At 41.3% G+C, this 24892-nt stretch overlaps 1 protein-coding gene across 3 annotated transcripts in view; it reads right to left on the reverse strand.

Annotated features, from left to right (window-relative positions):
• EGFLAM (EGF like, fibronectin type III and laminin G domains) overlaps positions 1–24892 on the reverse strand; it is a 76647-nt gene that overhangs the window by 47184 nt on the left and 4571 nt on the right. For 2 of the 3 annotated variants that reach the window (XM_058823514.1, XM_058823512.1), the window contains exons 2-6: positions 13768–13880; positions 11753–11836; positions 10625–10651; positions 6164–6281; positions 5787–5922 (exon numbers count right to left, since the gene is read on the reverse strand). In XM_058823514.1, the coding sequence (XP_058679497.1) occupies positions 5787–5922; positions 6164–6281; positions 10625–10651; positions 11753–11836; positions 13768–13880 (478 nt within the window). The remainder of the gene's footprint in view (positions 1–5786; positions 5923–6163; positions 6282–10624; positions 10652–11752; positions 11837–13767; positions 13881–24892) is intronic. The other variant, XM_058823513.1, reaches the window with a different exon arrangement.

Below are 24892 nucleotides of genomic sequence, written 5' to 3' on the forward strand. Positions count from 1 at the left end.
AGAACAATAATGCACAGAACATGGCCTGTGTGCCCGGATTTTGTAACAACATTCCTATAGCTGCTTTTGGACAATGCCTGGTTAACTCCCAATTCATACTGCAAGCCAGCTGCCAATAAGTACTTCTCTAGGTGCCATTATATTTCAAGTGAAACCAGTATAACCATTCACATGGCAGTTTGCTATCAAGTGTTTTAAGTTCATGCATACAGGCACATTGTAAAGGGGTGGGCAACTTCAAGTACTCTGAAAGAGTATTCTGATGCTTTCACACCATTTCCACTCTCTCCAAAAGTGGCCTCTTCTTATCAAAGAGAGAACAAAATAAGAAGCTAAACAAATACAAACAACACAGTAATGTAAACATTCACTCTAGGCCACCCAAAATATTAAAATTAAAGTTTATGAAAGTAAAATAAGGACAGAAATAGCTTGCAGAGAAAATTATTCCAGCGTCCTTGCAATATTTATTACAGGAAATAACCTCCAAGTGCACCCTGAATCTACCAGTGTTTACATAGGACTAGCTGCAAATGTCTCCAACAGTCTTCAAATTAAAAATTATAGCACAAGGCAGGCATTTTGTATTTGTTTATTTTCAGCTGGAAGGAAATGCCGAAGTTAATTTATGTTTTCTTTTAGTGGTCGATACAGGATTTATCGATCACTGAGGTCCATTGTTGTGTGCCAGCATGGCAAATGCAGTGGCAAAGCAGCAGTTCCCAGCTGCCTGTCTCAAGTGCACAGTGGCACACAGGACATGAGTATTTCATTGTCTCACTAAAAATAAAAACAAAATCAGACAAACGCACAAGATGTAATGATAGCTAAACAGACCATCTTAAGTCACCCTTCACCACCATTTCCTGGTAGACAGAAGAGCATTTATTTTGGCTACTCTTCCATAGTTTCCCTCCTCTGAGCTTTTGATGCCTGGGCCAAAATGAAAATATATAGTGTTTCCCAAATGAAAGCTGTTAACACTGCCTCCTTCCAAAGGCTCGCTTAGTAGTGTTTTCAATTTTCCTGTACACATCCTTTTTTGGTTTTAATTCCCATCCAAGGAATTCCTGCTAGCTCAAGAGCTGCCTCTTTGCAACAGACCTTGCCCGTGTGTCCACCCAAGTGGAAACAACACACTTTTGATGAAGGGACCCAAAGGAGGCACTGCACCCTGAAAAGATTTGGAGATAACACAAACAGCAGGCTAGGCTTCAAACACACTGACTGTCCCTCCCAACATTTCCTTCTGCAGAAGTTTATAATAAAGGAAATGCCTGCAAACATGTAAGGATCTGCAGCTGAAGGAGAGGGAAAGAGGCAGATTTATCACTTGACCTTTGCTACTTCTCCAGAATGCTCCGTGTGTGAACAAAACAGTATGAGATGAAAACATGGCAAACAGATGGGGAAGGGAACACAAATTCAGCTGGTGAGTGCATCCAGGGCAAGCCAGCTCCCATGTTCCCTGAGATGGGAACATTTTGTTGAAAACTGTCTTCATGGTCCTTTTCTTTATGTTTTATTTCAATGTGTTGTCAACTTTTACACTGGAAGGGCTCATTCTGACACCCCTTTTCCCATTTTTCTGCAGCAGTACATTCCCCAACACAGGGGACAGCACCTTGCAGGGCAGCTCCAAGCACTGTATCTGTGACTGGGGAAATCAGACACCTTCCATGGACATTGCCTGCTCTTGATGCAGCTCTGCATCTCCAACACATAAATGATATGCAGAAAAAAAATCTAACACAAGTCATAGTGGTTTTAAGATAATAAATATATGGCTAAAGCAAATAAGACTGGATGGGTATAAACCAAGGGCAGAATTCCATGACAAATGTACCCAAAATTTTGGATTATTGCTTTATGTTGTAACTTGGGAACTGATTCAATCCAAGAAGGTAATTCTTTCTGATGCAGAGAGCAGCAATTTCATAGTGACTTGAACTTCCTTTTAAAATCACCTGGAAATTATTTAAGTGTGAGGCACCCCCTAGCAATCCAATTTTCTAACGTTTCTGATTGTTCTTCCATGCTGTATTTGTACTCATCTCAAGGGAAAAATTCATCTTATAATGGTTTTAAAAAGTATTCCAGCAAATAATAAATATGATGACAAGTACAATACATCATCATTTGCGATGGAAAAATGTCTTGTATAATATACTGCACTATAACATATTATTTTTAGTAATTATTATTATTTCACATTACTGTGACACTTTGTGCAAAATAGATCAACTGATATATGCCAGGCCATCTGTGAGGAAAGGAAAAGTGAACAATTTTGGTAACTTTTTTTCTTGTTAGATATTCTTCTGATACAATATAATGTTGTTAAGCACTTCCTCCCTAATATCTTTCACTCCTCCTTCTTCATCAGTTACCTTCTCCTTCAAGGAGTTAATCTCACAAGCAGTGAGCTAAATACTGAGTCAAATATGCCTGTTTCATCCAATAATCAGGGAAACAGTATTAAAAGTATTTTTTCCTAGACACTGGGAGGTGTCTCCCTGGTCAGATCTGTTGTTTCAGGTTCTTTGCAAACAACAGCAAACAATGACTGTCTGGTTCAGTGCAGTGCCAGAGATAGTTCAGCAGGGAATGGATTCAGGGGTAGAATTTTCTGGGAGGGAGAGGGAAGGCTTCAAACTAATCAAGAAATCTGTGCACAACACTATGCTGAATCTGCACCATCCTAACATCTGAATACTAATAAATCTCCCAGTTTTATCAGCAGAACCTGACTAGTTCATTGCAGCAGAAGTTTCATGTCACTACCAAGATACTGAAAAATTTCCTTTGCATGCCAAGATTAATATTAAAAGCTTTTGATTTCATCTACATACCAATGAGATGAAAAGAAAGTGACCTGATTGTTTTAGGGCATGTGCTGTTAAACACTTGTGGTTCTGTAGCTGCTATGTGGCTATAAAAATTCAGGTAAGTTAATCACCAAGTTTAAAAGATCATGTAGGCATTCAACGGATTAAAAATTTGAGTATTTGAGTGAAAATATCCAAGACATTTTTAAGAATTAATTTTGCATAGCATCTTTAGGAAAAACACCTAAGCTCATATGCTTAAGTCTGGGGTCTCACTTTAGAGACTTCCATAATAATGTAATTTTTCGTTAAATACTTTTCACCATTAACCAAAAGAATATTTACACTGAGCCTAAAAAGTCACACAGACATATATATGTCTGTTTTATTCCCTTAGAACTATCCAGTGAAGAATGAATCCTACAGTCTCCTTCCAGACTTCCAGCATTTAGACAAGTGGGATTGTGATCTCCTTAGCATCCTCTGCTAGTCAGCAGCACAGTAGAGTCTGAATTAGCTCAGCTCATCTTTTACCTGAAGCTGTCGCCTACCCTCCACTGCCTGTACTGAACCAACTACTTCCTTGGGTGCCAAGGGAAGTCCCTTAGGCAAGAGCTTAAATAAAGCACCATATTTAGACCCTGAGTAGAGATGGGATGCAGCTAGCTCTGGTTCTGATTAGATTCCTGTATCTCAAAACAATTAATATACTGAGTTTTCATGAATGCAATGAATTTCACCAGTATCATAGCTGAGCAATTGAGAGGAGTACTTTGTCCCAACATGTTTTTCCTATGCTTAAAATCATAAAGTTAATTCTAAGGAGAGGGAAATTGCTTAAATAATGTCAGAGTTTTTAGGCATTTGTGCAGTGCCCAAGAAAAATTACAGATTTGCATTAGAAAGTTATTAATTTTGCAAAATCACAGGATAATGGTGTATTTCTTTGACATTAGAGGACTTAATTCTAATTTACTTGAACTGATTTGTTTTAGTCTTACAATGGTTTAATTTACTGGCTTTAACTCATGATAATACATTTTATAGTAATTAAAACTATATGCAGCGAAAGACAACAAAGCTTAAAGTTAAATGTTTACCTTTAGCTGCCATTAGGGCTTATGGCTCATTGAACTTACTCCAAATATACAACCAAGTTTCCAAGGCTAAGAGAGCATAATCCCAAGATTAACAAAAGTACTTTCAACTTAGCTTTAAACCTCAAACTAAACAGTGTAATCAAAACATTTTGCTGTTAGCAAATTCTTTCCCAAAGTCTAAAGCCAACGAAACACTGAAATTTCAATCACTTGCATCTTTTGACCTAAACAGCAGCTTTCCACTCCCTGGCTGAACAAAAACATTCAAGGGTGCACTTTTGGTGTGTCAGATAGAGATGATGGTGCCCACTTCTTCCATTAGCAGGCTCCTGGTGCTATGAAGAAGTTTACATAACCCTCCAGGTTCCACTGTGCAGTCAATGAGAAGGCAACAAAATCCCTTCTCCATCAACTGAGCAAATGAGAGAGAAGAGATGGAGAGAGAGCGAAAAGCTCAGATAAAAATTGTGTTCAAAAATAGATATTGAAGAAATTTCACTGTAGGTCTACAGCAGACATTACACAAAGGAGATAAGGATCTTCAGCTCTCATATCCTGCCTCGCAGTGCACTGAATATTGGATGGCCTCCAGCTAAATGTGGGGGCTTTCAGCCCAACAAAGTGCACCAGTTAACAAGTAGGTTTTAGATCTGGGTATTCTTTTTGCTATATCAATATCTTTTTGCTATTCTTTTTGCTATATCAATATCTTTTTGCTATATCAATATCTTCTAGATTGTACCCATACTTTGAAAATCAAGTTCTTCCTGTGTGTTCTAACAACAACAATTCTTTTTAAAAAATTACTATGCTTTCCTTAAGAACAATTTTTTTTTTGACCTTTTACACATTTGAGTAGTTTAAGAATCAATTCTCTCTCTTCCAGGAACCTCAACTAAAACCTCTAATCAAGTATTTGCTCAAAGGATTAAAAGGGTGAATTTTACATTCACTGTAAGGGTAAACACGGAGACAAATAGATTTGTATGCAGATATTAGCTCACACACACATATGAACAGTCAAGTACAAATACTTGTTTATGGTTGCAGATACAATCACCTCCTCCTGGCCCTTTTTATGCAGTTTATAAAACCAATTTGACTGGAAACTTCTGACAGTTCAGTTCTATTGTTGAGAATTTTAAGAGTTCATCATAAAAGAACAAAAAAGCACCCCACCAACACCCCACTTTTCCCCCAGATCTAAACAGAGAGATCAACATTTCATGTAAACTTGATTAGCATTAGCATAACAAAGCAAGTCTAAATTCTGCAAACTCGACAAAACAACTTCATGTTCAAGAGGTGTCTGGGTCTGGCACTGGATTATGTGATTTTTTCCTTTAGGGGCTACAGTGTTGGGTGGATGATTGGGCTGGATGATCTTGAAGGTCCCTTCCAAAACTGATATTCCTATGATATTATAACTTTTGTCAGGTAAAACTGTCAAACACACTGAATTTCCAGTCCTCAGATTATTTTCTAAAGCAGCCCAGGGAAACCACTCTGCCAAACATCCTTCTCTCATCATGATTTGACAGCATTTGATAACAGGAGAAACTTAAAACTTCATTAATCCAGGCTGCTGTTAGAGGAAACAGATCAAATCAGACCTTATTTTTTTTTTCCATCAGAAAGTACAACTTATTGGTGATTTTATAACAAATTGGATCCTTTCTGGTTTTGTCTTTAAATTTCCATGGTAATTCAACACACACTGAGAGGAAAACTAAGCATACAATACAAAGTAAATAAATCATATCTATATGCAGTTGAACAGCGCAGTTGAGGTTAAAAAAAAACCCCAAAACACTATAGTGCTCAAACACTGAAATTTAGACTCCACTAGCAAACTTGCCTGATAAACTCCACCATGTAGTACTGGATGGGAGAACTTCCTTCACTCACTCCAGGCTTCCAGGACAACGCAACTTCTGAATCAGAAACCACCACAATCTGGGGCTGACAGGGTGGCACAGGAGGCATGCACTTATCTAAGAAGAAGTGCAAAAGAGCAGCATTAGAGAAGCAGCTGGGTTGCTGCACACAACACTCAACACACACAGACTTAGCAATCAAATTCATAGGCTTCTCCCCTCATGCTTTTGCCCCTCTAAAACCCTACATGTGTGGAAAAGTAGCAGGGAAATACCATGATGCTGCACACGACAGAGGTCAGGTGTGCGTGCTACAGGCCCTGCCAGTTGTGCAGCAGAGCCCTGCAGGCAGAGTTACCTTGGGGTAAAGTTGTCACCTCCCTGGGCACGCTGGGCCGTCCTTTCCCTGCCCAGCTGTACGCTCCAACGCTAACGCGGTGCACAGTGCCCGGCTTCAGGTTCCCAATAACAACATCCTGCCAAGTCAAGAGCAGAAAAGCACGTTGTGACAGCACTTCTGTGTGTGCTGTGAGCTGGGACCCAGGGGTCTTTCATGGTGTTTTCCCTGTACTCTCCTTGGGAAATTGTCCCCTGCCCAGTGCAGCTCAGAAACAAAAAACACAAATAGAATCATATTTCCTCTCAAGCTGTAGCTTCGCCCCAGAGGAATCCACAAGGTCGACCTGGACCCATTTCTCAGCATAACTCATAAGGTTGCAGATATTTGCATTTTATATCCAGCTTTTTCAATGGTGAAGTCAAAGGCACATATTATTCCCTCTGTTGAGCCAACTGCTAGCATTTGGTATCAGTCTGGTGTGTTTTCCTCTTTTTTTTTTTTCTTGTTTGTTTTTATTTCTCTTTTAAATTCATAAAACCTCCTGAGAGCAAAGCAATTTGATGCAGTGTGAACTGATGATCCTTAATTTCTCACGGAGCAGAGCCCTATCCCATCATCTCTCACAATTTTATGAGCTCAGCTAACAGCCTTGACCTGAAGCAAGCATTTCCCTTATTTGTCCTTCTGCCATAAACACAGAAAGATTAACCCACAGACAACTACTGTAAAGGAGACAGCACTCAGCTCTGTGTGGAGAGCTTGGGCTGATGAATACTCTTCAGAGGAGTCTGTTCAAATCTCCCAGAAAATAGAAAACATCACCAAAACATTACATTTCATCACTGACTGCTTCACATAGCATGGATTGGCATCAGACATTTAGATCTGATCTTTAATGGAGAGTACATACATGTGTACAGAAACTGAGTATTCTTTACCTGCAGCCTACCTGGAATGCCTATGTTAATCCCAGACTTATGAATTTTGACAGCATATACAAGGAAAGAGAAATATCAGGTTCTATACCACAGACTGTTATGGTGTGAAAAATAAGCACTTACAAAGAACCTGTTTTACAGCTATTATTCTTCTGGGTTTCATTCTCTGATGTTAAACACATTAGTCACAGTGTATTTGAAAATGTAGAGTTCTCACTTTTCTTCATATTGGAACAAATCTGCACTTCCAGTTGCATTAAAATAGTAAACAATCCCAAAATTTTATTAACTGCTAAATTTCCTTTTGATGGTCTTTTGGAAAAAACCACTTCCTCTCTACTCTTTGGGGAACCTACATTATTACTAAAACATTGTTCAGCAACACCCTGCCATCTGTCATTTCTGCGGACCTGGTTTTGGAGGTCCAACACTGATTTCCTATTAATCAGTGTGGATCACTTGACCACTATCTTGTTTTTCCATCATTCACCCTTGATCTGCTCAAATGATGTGGATAGGTCTGAGATGACTCTGAGATGATAACAATGCTGGAATAGTAACTGTCCAGAGAGAGGCAGCAAGAACACTCACTCTGAAAGATTAATCTGGGTGTTTCAGTCTCATAGCTGAAGGGACTGAGGTCTTTTACAATGTGATCTGAGAAGCCAGTTACTGAAAACCCTGTACCTCCTTCTGGTGACAGAACTGATCCCCCACTCCTGCCTTTCTATCCTCCATGACATACATACTGTCTGTCTGCCCTTAATTTATCTGCATTTTTTTCCTGCCAGTATTCCTCTTTATTACACTTATGCTTATGAGGAAAAGTCCTTCATTTATCTGTCTTACTGTTTTCACACTATTCAGGAATAGTATGAAATAGAACTTGGCCCTTGGAGAGAGTTAGATATTCATGTATGCGCCTCATATTATTACCTCCAGACTCAAGTCTACAATAAACTGAACTGAGAGAATTTCTTTGAGTTCCTGCCCAGTCAAGATCAAAGCCCTGACATCTGCTAAGGTATTCAGCAAGTTCAATGTGTGTGCCCTCAAAACCTCAGCAAGGTGTACTCATGTCTTACACCCATTGCTACCTGCCTCCTCCTGCAGTGCCCTCTCCATGAACACAGCCCTGGAACACACAGTGAGTATCTCTGAAACCAAACATCTCATCTTCAAGGACAGGGATATCAGTGAATAAGTAAAAATTCAGGACACCATCAAGCTACCCTAACCTGTGGCAATGTCGGGGAATACCCTCCTCACACCAGGAACATTTTCAAATCAGATTCTGGAAAAGAAACACAGTTCATTGTGCTCCACTGTCCAGTAGCCTTGGAATACATAGTTAATTTATTTTTTCCTTGTATTTCAAAGACAGGTCTTAAATCTAAGTTCTGTCCCTCTCAGAAGAGACAGAGCAGCCTCACAGATAACAAATTTAGGTAGTATGTGGAAGAGTTATCCTCATCATTTTTGTAGTGCTCCCTCCACTCAGCTTAGCTCTATATTTTGAAGCCTGATGCCCCAAACTCAACACTCAATTACTGATGACGCTTCAATAGTCACCAGCTTCACCTTCTTGCCTTGCACAACTCTCTTGCTAAAATCCTGATAAATGACATTTGGTGTTCTCATTACAATCTCACGTTGCTGAACAGGGTGAGGCAATGTGATGCCTTTTTAGTGGCAGGAGAGCCAATTTCACATGGATTATCCCATATATCCCTCCCTGCCCTGCCACACTGCTTCCCTTTCCTACAAGTGTGTTGAAACTGTGAGGCTCAGTAAGCTGCCTCACAGAAACCAGGATTACAAATTGTTTTCCAGAGGAATGTCTGTTTTCTGTTTTGTTTTAATCCAAAAGACCATCAAACCAGGATTACAGCACAGCTGCAGGAACTGAGCTGGTTTTAATGACACTCTCTCCCCTGGCGACAATTCCTTCCCTGAACTACTGGTCTCAGCTGGTCACTTCCCATTTTGTACTGGTATGTTTGTGATTTGACAGCGGGCAGTGCTGCTCTCCAGGGCTCTGTGCCCAGCCTAAAACCTCCCACCTTTAGAGCCTACTAATTTTTATTGATTTTTCTTGTTTTTTATGTGTACTGGAGTTCCTGAATATTATGCCCCATTAGAACAACTGCCTGTACTAAAAGAAACTGCATCTGCACTTCCCCTGGCTGCTGTCACTTACATATTCTCTGCTTTACGATGATATAATACACAATAATATATTATCCACTTTGCTAATACACAGACACATAAACAGGAACATGCAGTGCAAATCAGCTCTTGCTGCTAAAGCAGTCCCACGAGGCCCAGAGAAGCCTCCAAGAAAGCAGCAGGGTCACACCAGCACCAGGAGAGGAGTGATGGAAACATGAACTATGCAGACTTAAACACAAAACTATTGCAGATTTCTGTTGAGTTTGGTATGAATACAACAGAAAGCATTTCATCGAGAACACCACTTCCTGGAGGATTAATGACAGCTGGGAACTGATTAATCCCAGCCATTCATACTTTTCCACAAGTACCCCTCAGAAGCGTTATTTTTATCAAGCAGGAAAAAAGTGCCCAGCATGGAACCTCAGTTCTGAAATGCCATAATCCAGACTCAGCTCATCTAGGATTGAACCAGATAGTCCTGGTTCAAGTGCATCCTGAGGACTCAGCCTCCTGTAGTCCAAACAAACTCCCCTTATTTCAGACCACAGAAGCTCTGTGAGCTCCACCAACCATATGAGATCTCTCTATTCCTAAAATAGCTCTCAGAAAACAAAAGTTTGCAGGAGGCTGTTGATGCTAGGGATTTCAGTTAAACACTGAAATTGCTGTCCTTCTCCCATCCAAACCCAAGCACCTCCTGCTTGCTTCCTGCTCACAATAAACCCAACCTGTTTACTGCTCACAGGAAGCAGACTGGACTGAGTGCAAGACTGGAAATAATCAATCTGATTAATTCACCAGCTGCAAAGCCATTAGGAGAGTTGGTATTTCTTTCAAACTTGTTTTATACTAGTAGCTAGTCTCCCACTCCTTCCTCCTGGGTGTTGCAAGGCTGGCCTCTTCCTGTGCTCCTCCTCCTCCTTGGCTCTCTCTGGACTGGCTCAGGTTCTTCCCTCTTCATCTCCTCTCCAAATGCCAGACTTTGTTCTTCCCTTCTACTGTCTGCCTGACTACTTGACTGTCCCCATAATTTCTAAATCCTCACTGCCTGGATATATCTCATTTTTTACAAAATTTACTCCATCAAAACAAGACATCCATAGATACCTCTGGTCACTGAGAAAAATTCATTGCTAAAAAGGGAGCTACTTTGCCTATACGTATCCACCTTGTCCACCTGTGGATTTTGAGCTTTTTGAGACTACTATCTGCTACATTTTGACCACAAAAGATCATGTGTAAATGCTACATAGAATCAACTTTTGACATCAACTTTTGCATGTGTCTGTGGAGGCACCGAGTCAGAAACATTCAATTTTATTTTTAATCACATCTGTGACCAAGTTTCATGTGAAGCAATACTTACAAAAATTGCTTGTCCTTCAAGTTGACCCTGGGAAAAAGCAAATAGGACTCGTTAAAAACTAAAATAATAAAAAGTGATGGCAAAAACACATAAATAATGGGTCAGGGAATTAAAACAAGACCAATGCTCCAGCATATAGCAGTCTATGTGGCTGTTAATCATCTGCATGAGTACGGGGATACAGACTTTCCTCTCCCACTGATTAAGAAGTACTGCTGTTAGGATTAAGATAAAAAAACAGTGCTGTTTGATCTTTCTCAGCACTACTAGTGAAACTAGTTTTTAAGAAACAAAAAAGGCAAGAAAGGAATACAGAGATAAAGATAAGAAGGGAGAAAATAATGCATGAATAAAGAAATGATATATCATGACAACAATATTGTTTTATTCACTGTGATCCCAGAATCCTGCAGAAATCAGAACTGACAACCAGAGTGATGGAAACCTGCAGGAAATCTGAGCACCCTCCTCACTATTGCTTCTAGTGAGGAAGTGGGGCAGAAAAAGGGAAGGAGGAAAGAGAAGGGGAAAATGGGAAAAAAACCCCAAAGCTATAAAAGGAAAAATATAACTTTAAAAACAATGGAGAGCAATGAGAAAAAGTACTCCTTTCAAGAGCAAAATAAACACCAGCGACTGGGGGAATCTTCTAGAATATGAACTTGCAGAACAGCAACTAAAGTGGCCATATTTCAGGAGGCCACAGTCTCACACAGAAACAGAAACACTCTGTGTGTTAATCACACAGCTGTGTCAGACACTGCAATACACATACAGTGATAATGCAGCTCTCTCTCACAGACTCATGCAATTCCACCCCTTGCATGTGTGAAAATGCATGCATTTAAGATTAAAAGTTCTATTTTAGTAGATTTCCTGACAAAGGTCAGTACTAGGAAGCTGAGAGCAAGTCCCAGTAGTTTTACATGATAAAACGGTAAGACAAGAAGGAGGAAAAGTGCATCACTCAAACACAAAAACACTGTGATTTCCTTCTGCTCAATATCCAAAGCAGATTTGCGACTTGGATCCTCACCACCATATTTCACAAAACTACAAGGAGACAGTTGCAAGTTTCCACTTGCATGTTCTGCTCCAGTGGTCTGATTGTTGAAAAGAAATACTCACCATGCTAATCATATCCAGACTCAGGGGAACATCATGTGAGAGCTGTTTAACTGCTTTGTCACCTTCAACTTCTGAGTAAAAGACCTTGGGAAGAAGATATAGTCAAACCAGTTACAGCAATAGCTCAGTATTTCAGAATAGCTTACGAATGAGTGCACCAATGCATCACTCTCATACTGAGGACAGAATGTGAGCCCATGATCCCCTGCCTTTTCAAATGCAGGAAAAGCTGAAGTCCTTTAATATTCCTTACATATTTGCTAGAAGTTGTCAGTGTGACCAAAGGACACCATCACACAGTGAATACACCTACCTAATGTGGAACACAGTTGTAGTGCTTGTAGAACAGGCCTGAGTTGTTTCATTGTGCATCATTTGTCCACGGTTGACACGGACAGCTGAAGAGCTGTGGGACTAGTCTGCACTACACAGACACCTTATTTCATGCAAGAAAGATGTTGACATTTCATGATTATGACATTATAAAAATTGCTCTATCATAAAATGTCTCTCCATGTCTGTTGCCACTGGGGACTAATGAGAGAGACAATCAGCTTTCCTGTGCACATAGACCCAGAGATGCCAGAGGGTCAAGACACTACAGTGAAGACATTTTGGGTAGAGCACTATTGTTGCTGCTTGTCGTTGGTTTTATGATCATGCCACACACCAGCTCAAGGCTTAATAAAAGAAGTGGAGCTCAGATTCTTGATCTGCATGCATAAAGAGTGACCACTGTGTATGACTTAGGCCACTTACTCCCTGCACCTCTGCTTTCACAGAGAAGGGTGCACCCAGCTACACACAGAGCCTACCTGAGGCAGCTCCTGGCTGTCAGCAAGTCTTTTTGGAGTTTTAGACTACTATGTGCTAGTTCATAGCACTTTCATAACAATAAAATGAACTCTGCAGCTGGGCTACACTGGTGCCATTTACAAGACTTGTGGGATAAAGGAGCATGTGTACCAGAAATATCTATTGCAGGGATTTTTCTCTTTATCTTAGTGTACATTAATAGTAAGGTACTCAGTAGTATTCTACTTCCCACCTTTTTACATAAAGCTGAATTTTGGGCATTTTATTTCTGGAAATTTCAAATCTGTCCACAGAAAATGCTAATAAGAAAAACTGCTATTCGGGTTTTTTTGTTGTCAAGAGGGAAAGCAACATGTTCTAGTCAACATCTCGCACCTTTGGTCCTTATTTCTCACTGACACAGTTCTGTTTTGGGACTGAGTTTCATTGCCATGGAATACCTGTTAAAACAATACCTAACAAAAATGAATGAATGGCATGTTAGTGGTCATTGTTTTTCTTCTTGCACACTAAAATACAGTAACCAGTTTAGCCTAGCCCTTCTCTTTTGTCCTATAGGCAGAAGGTAACATGGCAGAGGCTTGATGGGGTCAGAGACTTCCCAAAAAAACTGCTGAGTGCAACAGGAAAATCATTCAGCTTCTTTAACAGAAACTGACTTCTGAGGTAGGGGGGAATAAAACAAAAGCCCTTTTGATATTTATGGCTGCAGGTGGGTTCCCAGGGACTCTATGCAGCACAGTACCTATCTAGGAAGAGATTCCATGAAACAGTCCTTCCCTTGTACCTACTGCAAGTCTGGGAAGTTTTAGAGGCTTAGTTTGAAAACATATTCCTGCTAAAGTAATCCTCAGGCTGAAAGTACAAGTCAAAGGATCTGCATGACCCTTACTTGCACAGTGCAATATCGACCTGCTCTGCTCCACTTTACTGTTTTATCAGAGAGCACTTGAAGGAAAACCACAACAGAACAGCAATCTATATCCACTGCAGGCCCTTGGCATCCAATCCAAATGCCCATCACAGCTTGTTTCGAGAACATAAGCTGCTTGTTTTTTAAGGTTACAGCTCAGTCCGCTCAAGCCCACTGTCCCCTGGCTGTTTTCTGGGCAGTGACACTGTTTGTGAGGAGCAGGGGCTGTGCTGCTGGGTTCAGAGTGTGCAGCCTGGGCCAGGCAGCAGCACAGAGCATCACTTACCGTGTACCCTGTGACGGTGCTCGCGTGCTGCTTTGGCATCTTCCATTGCACGCTAAATGCTGTGCAGTTCAGTGAATCCAGCAGAATATCCAGAGGAGGCCCCAGCCTATCTGCTAAAAGCAAAACGGCATTGTGTGAGGAGCCATAGGACAAAACCCCTCTCCTTTTGCTGCCTGGCAGGTACGTCTTTGAAGAACAGGCCTGCGCTGCTCTCACTCCAAACTCCAAACACATACCACTACTCAGATTTTACTTGGATGCCCCTGTTCCCTCTCCATTTCTGACTTCCAAGGTAGCAGTGGAACACCAGGAGAGGGGGTGCAAAGGGGGACATCTCCTCCTCTTAGTGGGCAAGCTGTTGCTTAGCTTAGGAGCACCCAGTGCTTCAAGCAATGCCACTGAACAACTCATAGGCTTTTACATTTGTTCGTGACATGCTGGATACTACCCAGGACCCAAAGACAGTGACATTCACACATTCATACTGCTTGTACAGTACAGTACAGCTGTGGCAGAGATTTGGACTACAGGGAAGGTCTCCCAGGAATGGTCTGAAGACAGCACTTCTCATACACCACAGGTGTAAGTCAGTATGGACATCTTTGGGGAATGAAAATCCAACCGTATGGAAGAGACCCAAGCCATGCCACGTTCCCTGGGCCCTCGCCCATTTTCTTCATTTGCACAGACTTAGTTCCATGGATTCCTGTTTGGCCCACTGGCTCTGAACACAGCATGTGCTACCTCCTATGCTCACCTTCTTCCCTGCACTCAGCAGTAGCTGGAACCACACACCACCTGCTACCTGCTACCTAAAGGAGTGATACACCAGGGCTGGTGTATCAGTGTCCACTTAAAAAGCATTTCACATTCCGAAAACAGCTTTCCAATCTTCACAACACCCAATGAGACGGATTAGCATTTCAGCTGCATTAGTAATAAGGAAGAAAGAATACCCCCTAAACATTCACTCTTAACATATTCATAGCATCCTTGTGTTACTTTCTGGGGAAGCTCTATGAGACAAATTTGCTGGAAGGCATAGGTACTTAAATAATGAATTTTAACCAGCAATGACAAATAGTCATGTAAGGCAAGTTTCAAATTCATATTCTGAATGCACTATAGGCCAATAACATTATTTACTGAAAGTATTTGGTGAATAATTTGGAACAACAAATAAATTTGAACAAAATGCAGTCCATTTGTAGACTATCTGCAAACAGAGAGACTACATCTGTTTAATAAGGAGCCACATAATGAATTATTCACTCAGCCCTAGAAAACACTACTATCTCCAGGTTGCAGATGATGAAAGAGACACAGAGAGCCAAACAGTGACCTCAGTTACACAGGCCTATAAATTGTCACTGTGGAGTAAATACAAAGCCCTGGACTATGCCAGGGAAAACAAGAGCAAGGAGCCAGAGAGGCCTATATTTTTATCCTCCCTGTTTAGCTATCCCTAGAAGTTAGGGAATTCCCCTAACACTACAGGGATATGGCTGGATGCTTGCTTGGGAGCCAGGCATAAGCACCATCAGCCCGAGCAGTGTCTTTGCAAGCAGCCTCAGGTGATGGCCAGGCTCAGCACACACTGCATCCTGCCCTGTCTGCGACAGAGCCGTGTGACAGGCAGGCACATGGCACCAACACTGCAGGGAACCTGCTGCCTCATGCCCACACCAGCAGCCAAGAGGAAGAGGAAAGCCAGTGGCAGCTGTGACCCCTGCACAGAGTTATTTCCTGGGGAGGCTAGAGGGCAAGGCAGAGGGGAGTATCTCATGCAGCATGGCAGCCCCAGAGTTCTCTGCTGTCACCCCTCCTGGCCTGACAGCCCAGTGATGTGCATCTGGGGATTCAGAGTCACTTCTGCTTGTCAGAATTTCGCACAGCCTGGCAGAAAGTAAAAAATGTCCATTTCTGGACTGAACTTTCCCTTCTCAGCCACGGCAAAGTGATGGCAGGATCTGACACAAGCACTGTTTGTGGCACTGAGCTGCAGGAGATGTCATGGCTTTTGAACAACCATATCAAAGAGGTTTGTCAGCTGACCACAACTGCTGCAGCACATGTCACCGCTCTACTGACAAGCCATTTTGAGATAAACCTGAGCTTAATGTATTTTGCATGATTTTACAGAGCATCATGTATTAAACACGCTAACACAGATATTGAAGCTGGTCTAAACATTTACATCTTTATGTCAAACGTCATGTTTAGACTATTAAAAATAATAAAGAGTTTCCAAGGGTAAAACTCTTGGGGTATTTGTAGTTTCTCCCACAATTGGGGTCAGAATTTGGTCTTCTCAAAACTCAGCATGAAACCTCTGTTAATCTGGTAGGACCAGGCACAGTGCAAAACCGCAACAGAGCCTCCTCCCCTGTGCACCCTTTGGATTGGGAATCTGCAGACAAGGGGGGTGAGACATATCCACTACTTGTACATGCTCTGAAGATCTGCCTGAGTGATGATCCCCCTGCCAGTGGCCTCTGCAGCTGGTCAGTGAATACCTATGAAGGCATGGAGGTTTGCTCTGATCATAAAGAACAAGGAGCCAATTTATATAAACAATAAAATTAAACATGTTTTGTACAAACACAGTCGTTCTCCTTTCTGGCACAACAGGCACAGACAGTTCAATACTGTCCAAAATGCTCTTATGGTAATGGAAGCAATGACTCCAGTGCCATGCAAAGGAGCCATTAATCAAGGGGGAGCACTCTCACACATATATTATGACTGTACATTGTGAAAGTATATCAAACACAAGAACTTAAAGAGGATTTAGCCTCATTAGATAAACAATGTTGAACTGACAATGTTGTGTTTAGTCTTCTGCTTACAGCTATTTTCCTTCCCGTTTATACATCTTTGGTTCCATACTTCTAAAAATATGCAAAAGCCACTAAACCAGTAAAAAAGTCACCAAAGAAGCTCTCCAAGTAAGCTGAAGAATACATAAGAAGTCTTCCTGAGGTGGAGTAAATTTTGCTATTTCAAAATAATGACCCATTATTTAAATTTCTGCTTCACAAAAGCAACTCAAATTAAAAATGGTGAAAAAGGTCATGCCATCAATACAAGTGTCACTTCTGTTTGGCTCTCACTGCCACATACAACAGACTCTGCCCAAATATTAAACACCCATGGGCTACCATCAGGGTGGCCACAGGCTAAAGGTGTGCCTCCTGGGAATGGTCCCCAGCCTGGGCCCACCAATGGTGTCATCCTTTACTGCAATGAAGAGCTGAAATTCTTTGCTGTGAGGGTGGTGAGGCACTGTCACAGGCTGCACAAAGAGGCCATGGATGCCCCAACCTTGGCAATGTTCACAGCCAGGCAGGAAAAGGCCTTGAGCAACCCAGTCTAGTGGGAGGTGTCCCTATGGCAAGGGGATTGGGATTAGGGGGTCTTTAAGGTCCCTTCTACCCTTGAGCATGCTACCATTCTACCAGTGCCGTCACTGAATCCACCAGCAGAAATGTCACTTCCATGTCTGCCCCTGTGATTTTGCGCAGTTACCTCGGGTACACAGCAGAAACACTTCCAGTGAATCCACCCTCTGCTCCCAGGCCAGCCATGCTGGCCTCGTGCAGGGCTCAGGAGCAGCCACCTCATCCGGATCCTTTCCTCCAGCTACCCCAAAAAAACTGCTTACACAGGAAGCTCTTCCTTCCTTCCTTCTGGTCATGGACTGAAACCAAAATCTTACTACAGTGATGAACAGTTGTGAGAAAAAACCTCAACTTCAAGCCAAATACATTTCTAATGCTCATAAGCTTCACATTTGAAGCACTTTGGATGAACTGGATAAAGCTTATCTCTACTAGTATATACTACTAGTAGTACTATTTTAGAGCAAATTTCAAAACTGATTCAAATTTAAAATTAGATTAAAATACTAGTGATTGAAAACAGTTTTAATCTTAAATACTGATGAATGGAATATCTGAAAAGATTTGTATTAGAAATCTTTCCTTTAGAATTTTAATCATATTTTGAATTTAATCTTTTCTTTTTAGATGTTGTTGCTGTATCAAGGCATGCAGGTAGTCACAGTTACATGCAACATGCAAATTCACTGATACAATCCACATGCAATAATACAGGAATACATTCAAGGGAAAACAGATGGTTAATTTCATCTTTATGAGTTTGTAGTTTGGAAAATCAAACTATACATACTACATTTTCTGTACTACTCTTAACGAGAGAGCACAAGCCAATGAAAGGAGATAAGCATTTCACTATTTTACTCCTAAATCTCTATGGGTAACAGCCTAGGAGGTACTGACTGAAGGGCTGCTTATTTTCCAGGTTGATGTGTCTCCCATTTCATGAAACAAGTGAAACTTGTTGATGAAATGCCAGCTGTCACTACTAAAATGTCACAATGTAAGAAAAGAGGAGTAAAAAAAGCTCAAGAAAAACAATTCAAACTAATTCTAAATTGAAGTTTTCTGAAAAAAAAAACCACTTTCCAGAAATACCTCTGAATTTCTTCTGTTTGAAACATTATTTGTGTTCACCAATTCACAAGAAAAACCCTCTACGAATTTTATTAAAGTCGCATTTTATCATTGTAATAGCTGTTTTTGAAGGAAAAAAGCCTGTCTACTCCAAGAGGTGAAACAAAGTGTAGAACAGCCCATTCACTCTTTCACTGAAATATTGGTGAAATTCTTATTTATTAAACAGTAAACAGTGATAAGGTCTTTTGCTTCCCTTATTTTACAGACTGAAAGTTATGCAAACACCACAGTGGAAGGCAGACAATGTGACAAACTGAAAAGGTCAGGAAATTCTAAATGAAAAAAATATGCCATCTTTAAATTTCTTTGAAGCCTTTTCCAGCTCCCACTGCCCAGCTGCAGTATGTAAGAGAGCAAGAATGTCGCAGCCACAACAACTACAAAGGACAAGGACTCAAAGCTGGAAAATCTCAGCCAGCCTGTCCTGGTTCTGTACCCGGAGCAGCAACATCCACACACTGAAAATCTTGATAGTGATTTCTCTGAATGAATCACCTACCACTGCATCAGATCCTGCAGCAGAGATGGCAGGTAACATGGCCCTAGAGAGGCACCATGGTTTTGGATTCAAACCACAGGGCACAAATCTTTGGAGAGACTAACCTGACCTTCATTAGTCCTTTAAAAATACTGCAAAAGAAACCACAACTAAAATAAAAATCTCTCAACATTTTAATAAATAACAGGCTTGGACTCATGTGATGTTTTGCTGATGCTTATATAGCATCTGTTATCTGCCCCAGGGACAACTGAGGTGACAGTCACTGGGATTTTATAGCCCAGCAAAGGGGAATGAAGGATACAGAGCTCAGAACTTAAGCTACAGTGCAACACCACGAATCCCATTAAGAGCAAACAGGCACAATGTCACTGGTGGCTTTGTCATGGCTTTTCCTGCTGTACCTTGGCCCTGCAGATCACTGAACAGAAAGGCAGCAAGGGGAAGTTCTCTCCTTGCACTCCTTCCTGGAGCAAGGCTCCCAGGAAGGCTCCAGCTGCAGCAAAGGGAAGGAGAGAGGAGGTGACCTCTGCACAGTGCAACGGGGACTTCCACAACTGAAAACTAGTAACTACTTTAAAAAAAAAAAAAAAAAAAACAACAAAAAAAAAAACCACTTTTGGGGAGCTATATATAAGAAATTCTGGCAATGGATGGTTATGCCCTGGACACACTTTTGAAGAACTCCAGGTGCTGAAGGTTATAAAAAGCAGGGGACATCATATCTCTGAGCAAAGTTTGTAGCTGTCTTGCCTTAGTCAAAATGAGCACATCAGGCAGTCTCTAGGCAACTCTTACAAGCTTGTGTTTTTAATAATTACTGCTCAGAGGCCAGTTTGATTCACACAAGTGCATACATTCATACCTTGTACCTGCACCTGGATAACCTGGTGGAAGGTGCCTGTAAAAACCCCCTCCAAGACACTCCACTTGCATAATCTCCAGTGCATTTCTGGAAGTCTGAGTCAAACCTAGCACTTACTCCTCTAAAACCAGGCTTGTGCTTTGCCCACTGAAGCCCCAGTGCTGGGGCACAGCTGTCCCAGCTCCTGATATCTCTGCAGCACCTTGGCCTGGCAGAGGAAATTGATAACCAGGTTCCTGTTCTTGGAGAAGGGATGGGATGGCACTGAGGCTCACCTCTCCCTTCTCCAGCCTACAAGCTGCTCAAGTGCAAAGCTCAACACTTTTCCTGGCTTGGGATTTCCAGTCTGGGCTCCAGCCTGCCTGGTCCCTGTGGATGTGTCCAGTGACTGGCAGGCTGCAGCCAGCCCTGCCTGCTGCCAGCACACTGTCTGCCCTGCCACGGCCTGCCTTCCCATCAGCTGCTTCAGCAGTTCTCAAAGCAACAGTACATCACCCTGCCTGTGTGATAGATTTTGTAAGCAGTGGGGTGGGCTGCGTAGGAACCAGCATGCCAGTACCATATCTTGGCATCTCCTCCCACCTCTTTTGTCTCATGGGTTATGCCTCCGAGGTGCTAGGAAGCTACTTTTTACTTCAAAAAGTAAAAACGCCAATGAAATTTTAAAAATGCCAAATAAATAACTTGAAAATTTATTATCCCGTTAATATCACTTATTTTTCAGGTGTTTGCTGTCCATATCTTATTAACTCAATGGAACACATGGCAAAATTGTTCATGAGAGTTGAAAAGTGTTCTCCTTGATGTACCTTAATTGTTCACTTTATCTACTACACATTTCTTTCTTGCTGAAACCCAGAACAAAACAGTTATTGAAGAAACATCTTACTTGGTACAAGAAAATAATTAAAGGGGAGCTTCCTGAATAGTAGTCAGATAGAAAAAAATTACAATCAGACAATCACACATGCATTAAATACACATATGCAGAAAGATTAAAGTGTAAAGAGGACAAAGCTGACCATGTGACAGGCCACAAATGTGCAGGGGAAGGATGTGACACATGCAGCATTTGGGTTCCCACAATCCTTCCAAGTCCTGAGTGAAGCTCATTATTCATGGACACAAATGATCTGGTCCTGCCCCAGAAAGTATCACAAAAATCAGCGTGTGGGTTTATTATCCCTGAGAATCTGGCACAGGCCTCATAGAGGTACACAACACAAAGTGCAGTAACCTCCCACCAAGCACTTTATACTGATCACAATGCCAGAAAACACTAATTTCTCTGCAGAAAGCAGAGTAGTTGGCCCAGTTGGTGTTTTCAGTCCATGACTGGGTGCAGGAGAGCTCAAAGGAAGCTAATCCTGCAAGGTGAAATAGACATTTTCAGGAGATCCTCGTGACACTTTGCAAAATCACAGAGGGAGCGAGGCTGGAAGGCACATTTGGAGATCACCCAGTCCAAACCCCTGCTCAGAGCAGGCCCAGCTGCATCAGGCTGCCCAAGACTTTGCAAAGAGAGGTTTGAATATCCCCAAGGACAGAGACTCCATGGCCTCTGGAGGCTAAATTCTCAGTCACCCTCACAGTAAAAAAAGTATTTGCTCATGTTAAAGGGAATTTCCTGCTTTCCCTTTGTGTCCACTGCCTTCATCCCTGCCACAGGGCACCACTGAGAAAAGCCTAGTTCCATCTTCCTTGATTCCTCATCATGTACATACACTTGTATGATTCCCACAAGTATTTTACTTCTGATGAAAATCTGGCATCTTCTCAAGGAGCAGGAAATTCTTCCCCAGCTCAATTCCTCCATAAGAAATGGGATCATTTCAATACCTTCTGCAGTCAGCAAGTCTCTCTATTCACTAACACTATCAGTAAAACCAGAGGAAATTCTTTGTCTGTACTAAGTGACTGAAATAACTGTGGTTTTTAAACCTGAATCCCTGCACTGATTTAGCATGGGACACGGCCTGTGCTTTCAAAGAACCAGCAACAAGCAGCAGTATGTGAGAGCTGAGAGACCGACAGGGAAGGACAAAACCCTCTTTGGTGCAAGAGACAATGAGACATGGAAATATATCCCAGCATAAACAAATACATAGGGCAGAAAATAGCACATGACCCAGGCACAGCTATGATGTCCACACAGCATCTAATGCTCCCTAATCCGCTCAAAGCATTCCCTGCTCACTGCCTCCTGCTACCTGTAGAGTCCAGCCCTTTGTCCCAAACCTCTACGAGGGCCACCTCATGCAAACCATGCCCTTTACTTGGCATCAGCTGGTCCAAACAGCTCACTTTTTTCCCCTTTAAAGCCCTTTTAGGTGCTGTCTTGTGCTTTGTCCAGAAGTCCCTGAAAGAACTGCTTATATTCTGCAGGTTTCTTCTTCCATCCTGTGCCCCTATGGCTCTGCAGGGGTAAATGGCCTCACCTCACTCTCCTGAGGGAGTCTTTTGGCACACACACGGACAGAGAAACAGTTCTTCACTGCCAAGTTCAACTCTGCCATTGTGACTGATCAGTTAAGATGGGAACATTAGCAACCTGCACACCACAGGTTTACATGGGAACAAGAACACCATGAAATGGGAATGGGAACTAAAAATGCCAGCAGGACACCAATCTCCATGCATGGCTGGAGTATCAGCTGCAATGCCAACATCTCCATAAACAATCATCTCCATAAAATGCCTTCTTATTTTTGGAAACATGTTACCTTCTCCTGTAATTGTGTAGAAAGAAAAATATGAAAGAGACCTCACATTTCAGTTCCAAGGAACAGATTTTGGCTTCTGCAATCTCTAATTAAACCACAAAAATTTTGGTCCTAGACACATACTTTCCATCATGTACAGTTTGACGGGTTTTGTTCACAGCTTGGCTTCTTTTTTCCTAAAATTATACTCTAGCTGAAATTTTTAATGCATAAAAGCAATTAAGCTTGAGTGAAATACTGTATAATTTTTGCCCTTAGGATTTTTTATCAAAAGATTTTTTGAGTGTAAAAACACAAAGCCAGTCTTGATTTAAAACTTTGTATGTGCAACAATACCTCTGGCACAGCAGAAAGATCAGAATGATTTCTGTAGTATGATCAACATTCACAGGATGTTCCTTTCCTATCATTTTAGAAAGACAACTTTGCAAGTTCCAAATGTACATAGGTATTGATATATACCATCGTTTTCATAGATGCCAGCAATTTTTACCTACTTTTAAAATTGAGAGAGGTTTGAAGAGTAATCTGTTTTAGGATTCTTCCAGCTTCAGAGACCTTTCTGGGCAAATAACACTGGATTGACTATCCTCTGAGGACGTGGGGAAACTCAGACCCACTCAGTGTCCACATCTCAGAAGAACTGCTCTTGACATGGCTGCTGTCTGCACTGCTGTATAAAATGTGTCTATTAGCTGTAAGGTTAACATATAAAAGGGGGAAGACACCCTATCACTACTTGGGGATACACTCAGAAAGTCATGTTCATCTCTTGGCATCTGCACACAGTTTCTATTTCCTTGCTTTAAAAATTATCCAGGATAACTTTGGCAATGCTTGAGTGAGACACCTTTTTAAGAAAAAAAAGCCAATGCATTTTGGCTATCCACCTACAGTGATCCAGCCCAAGAGAAGACAGGGTTTCTCCCACGACCACATTGGCGTCCTATCCCTTATGAACAAATGGCTCCCTTTATCAATATCATGTGGATTTCTTTTTCATTAGAGGCCAATATCCTGAGGGACTTTCCTCAACAGTAATCTTTACTCCCGACTGTAGCTACCCTTGTTCAGTGGAGGAACTGGCATGAACTTGGTGTATTTCACACTATACACCTCTCACCTGCAGAGTTTTATGGATCATGACACAGCGTATCATTATCTAGGTTGAGTTAGGCACCTGGTTGTGCAAAAGCTTTCCTCCTAAGCCTTCAATTTTCAGTGGCTTATGGCCTCCTGAAGCAGTTATTTTCAAAGATGAATTCTGGTGTGCTTGTTCTCAGCTCAGCGGCTCTGAGAAGTCTGAAAAAGTAATGTTGATATTTCGCTGTGATTTGGATGGTGACATTATCTGAAATAACTAATCTGGTTGTCATGTGAAAGCATGTTCACTAAAAGTAAAAAGTAAAATAAAAAATCTTGCCTAGCATTACCCAAAAATATTTCTTTTCAGCTGGAATTAGTGATGAAGAATAGGGAATTTGTTTGATTTGTGGATTTTTTTTTTTCTAGATAGATCATTTGTTTGCACAGAAAACAATTAAGAAATTTTATTCAAGATCACACATCTAACATAATCTCCTGTGTCCCTGTGATTTAGGAAGTCTTTTGTTATGCAATCACAGGCCACCATCACACATTCACTGATAAATATGGCACCCAACTGTACAGTCAACAATGAAATAATAAATTCTGCAAAGATCTATTCATGGCTGTTTGCTTAGATTACAGGTATCTTTAATATCCTTTAATGACTTTTTAATATGAAAAACTTTCTATAAGCATTTGAGAGTTTCATTTCCTTGTGATGGAAAAGTTGTGAAAGGGTCCACTCAGTCCTGTTTTGAGGACATGAAGCAATAATAGTCACCTTTTTTGAATTAATTTTATTTTCAATTTTAAAAAGAGTATAAACACATATTAAAAGAGACTAGAAACATGCAAAAATTTGAGTGCAAATTTAAGCATGAAGTTACAAACTTCCAAGTATTCTCTCAGCTAATCAATGAGTTTTAAGGGGCACTGAAGAGAACTCAAATACTGAAATTTTCCAGTTTAAGAAAACAAGGTACTATTCTGTTCCTCAGGATGTCTTTTGGGTGACTGACACTCAGAAGCTCTGCCATTAAGTTCAAGGTGAGTATCACTATTGGATGTGTTCACCTCTAATGAGCTGCAAACAGCACACAGTGCTGTGTCCTGCCTAGTCCAGTGTCACTGAGAGAAAAAGAGGGTTTTTTTCTGCAAGGTACGCCAGAAGACACCGTGAAAATCACCCACACATTATCACTCAGTTAAACCCTGGAAGCATTGACTAAAATTAGGGTACAGCTGTGATGAGCACCCTATAGGAGTATTTTCACTGTCTAAAGTGGCATGGTTGGAAAAGGATAGAAGCATAAAAACACTCCATTCCTATTTTTAAAAATAAGAATCTGGCCTGTGAAGGACTGGCAAGCCATCAAAGACAGGCTGTGACAGTCTCAAAGGCAGAAAGATT

Source organism: Ammospiza caudacuta, chromosome Z (assembly GCF_027887145.1).
Source record: "Ammospiza caudacuta isolate bAmmCau1 chromosome Z, bAmmCau1.pri, whole genome shotgun sequence".
Lineage (NCBI taxonomy): Eukaryota > Metazoa > Chordata > Aves > Passeriformes > Passerellidae > Ammospiza > Ammospiza caudacuta.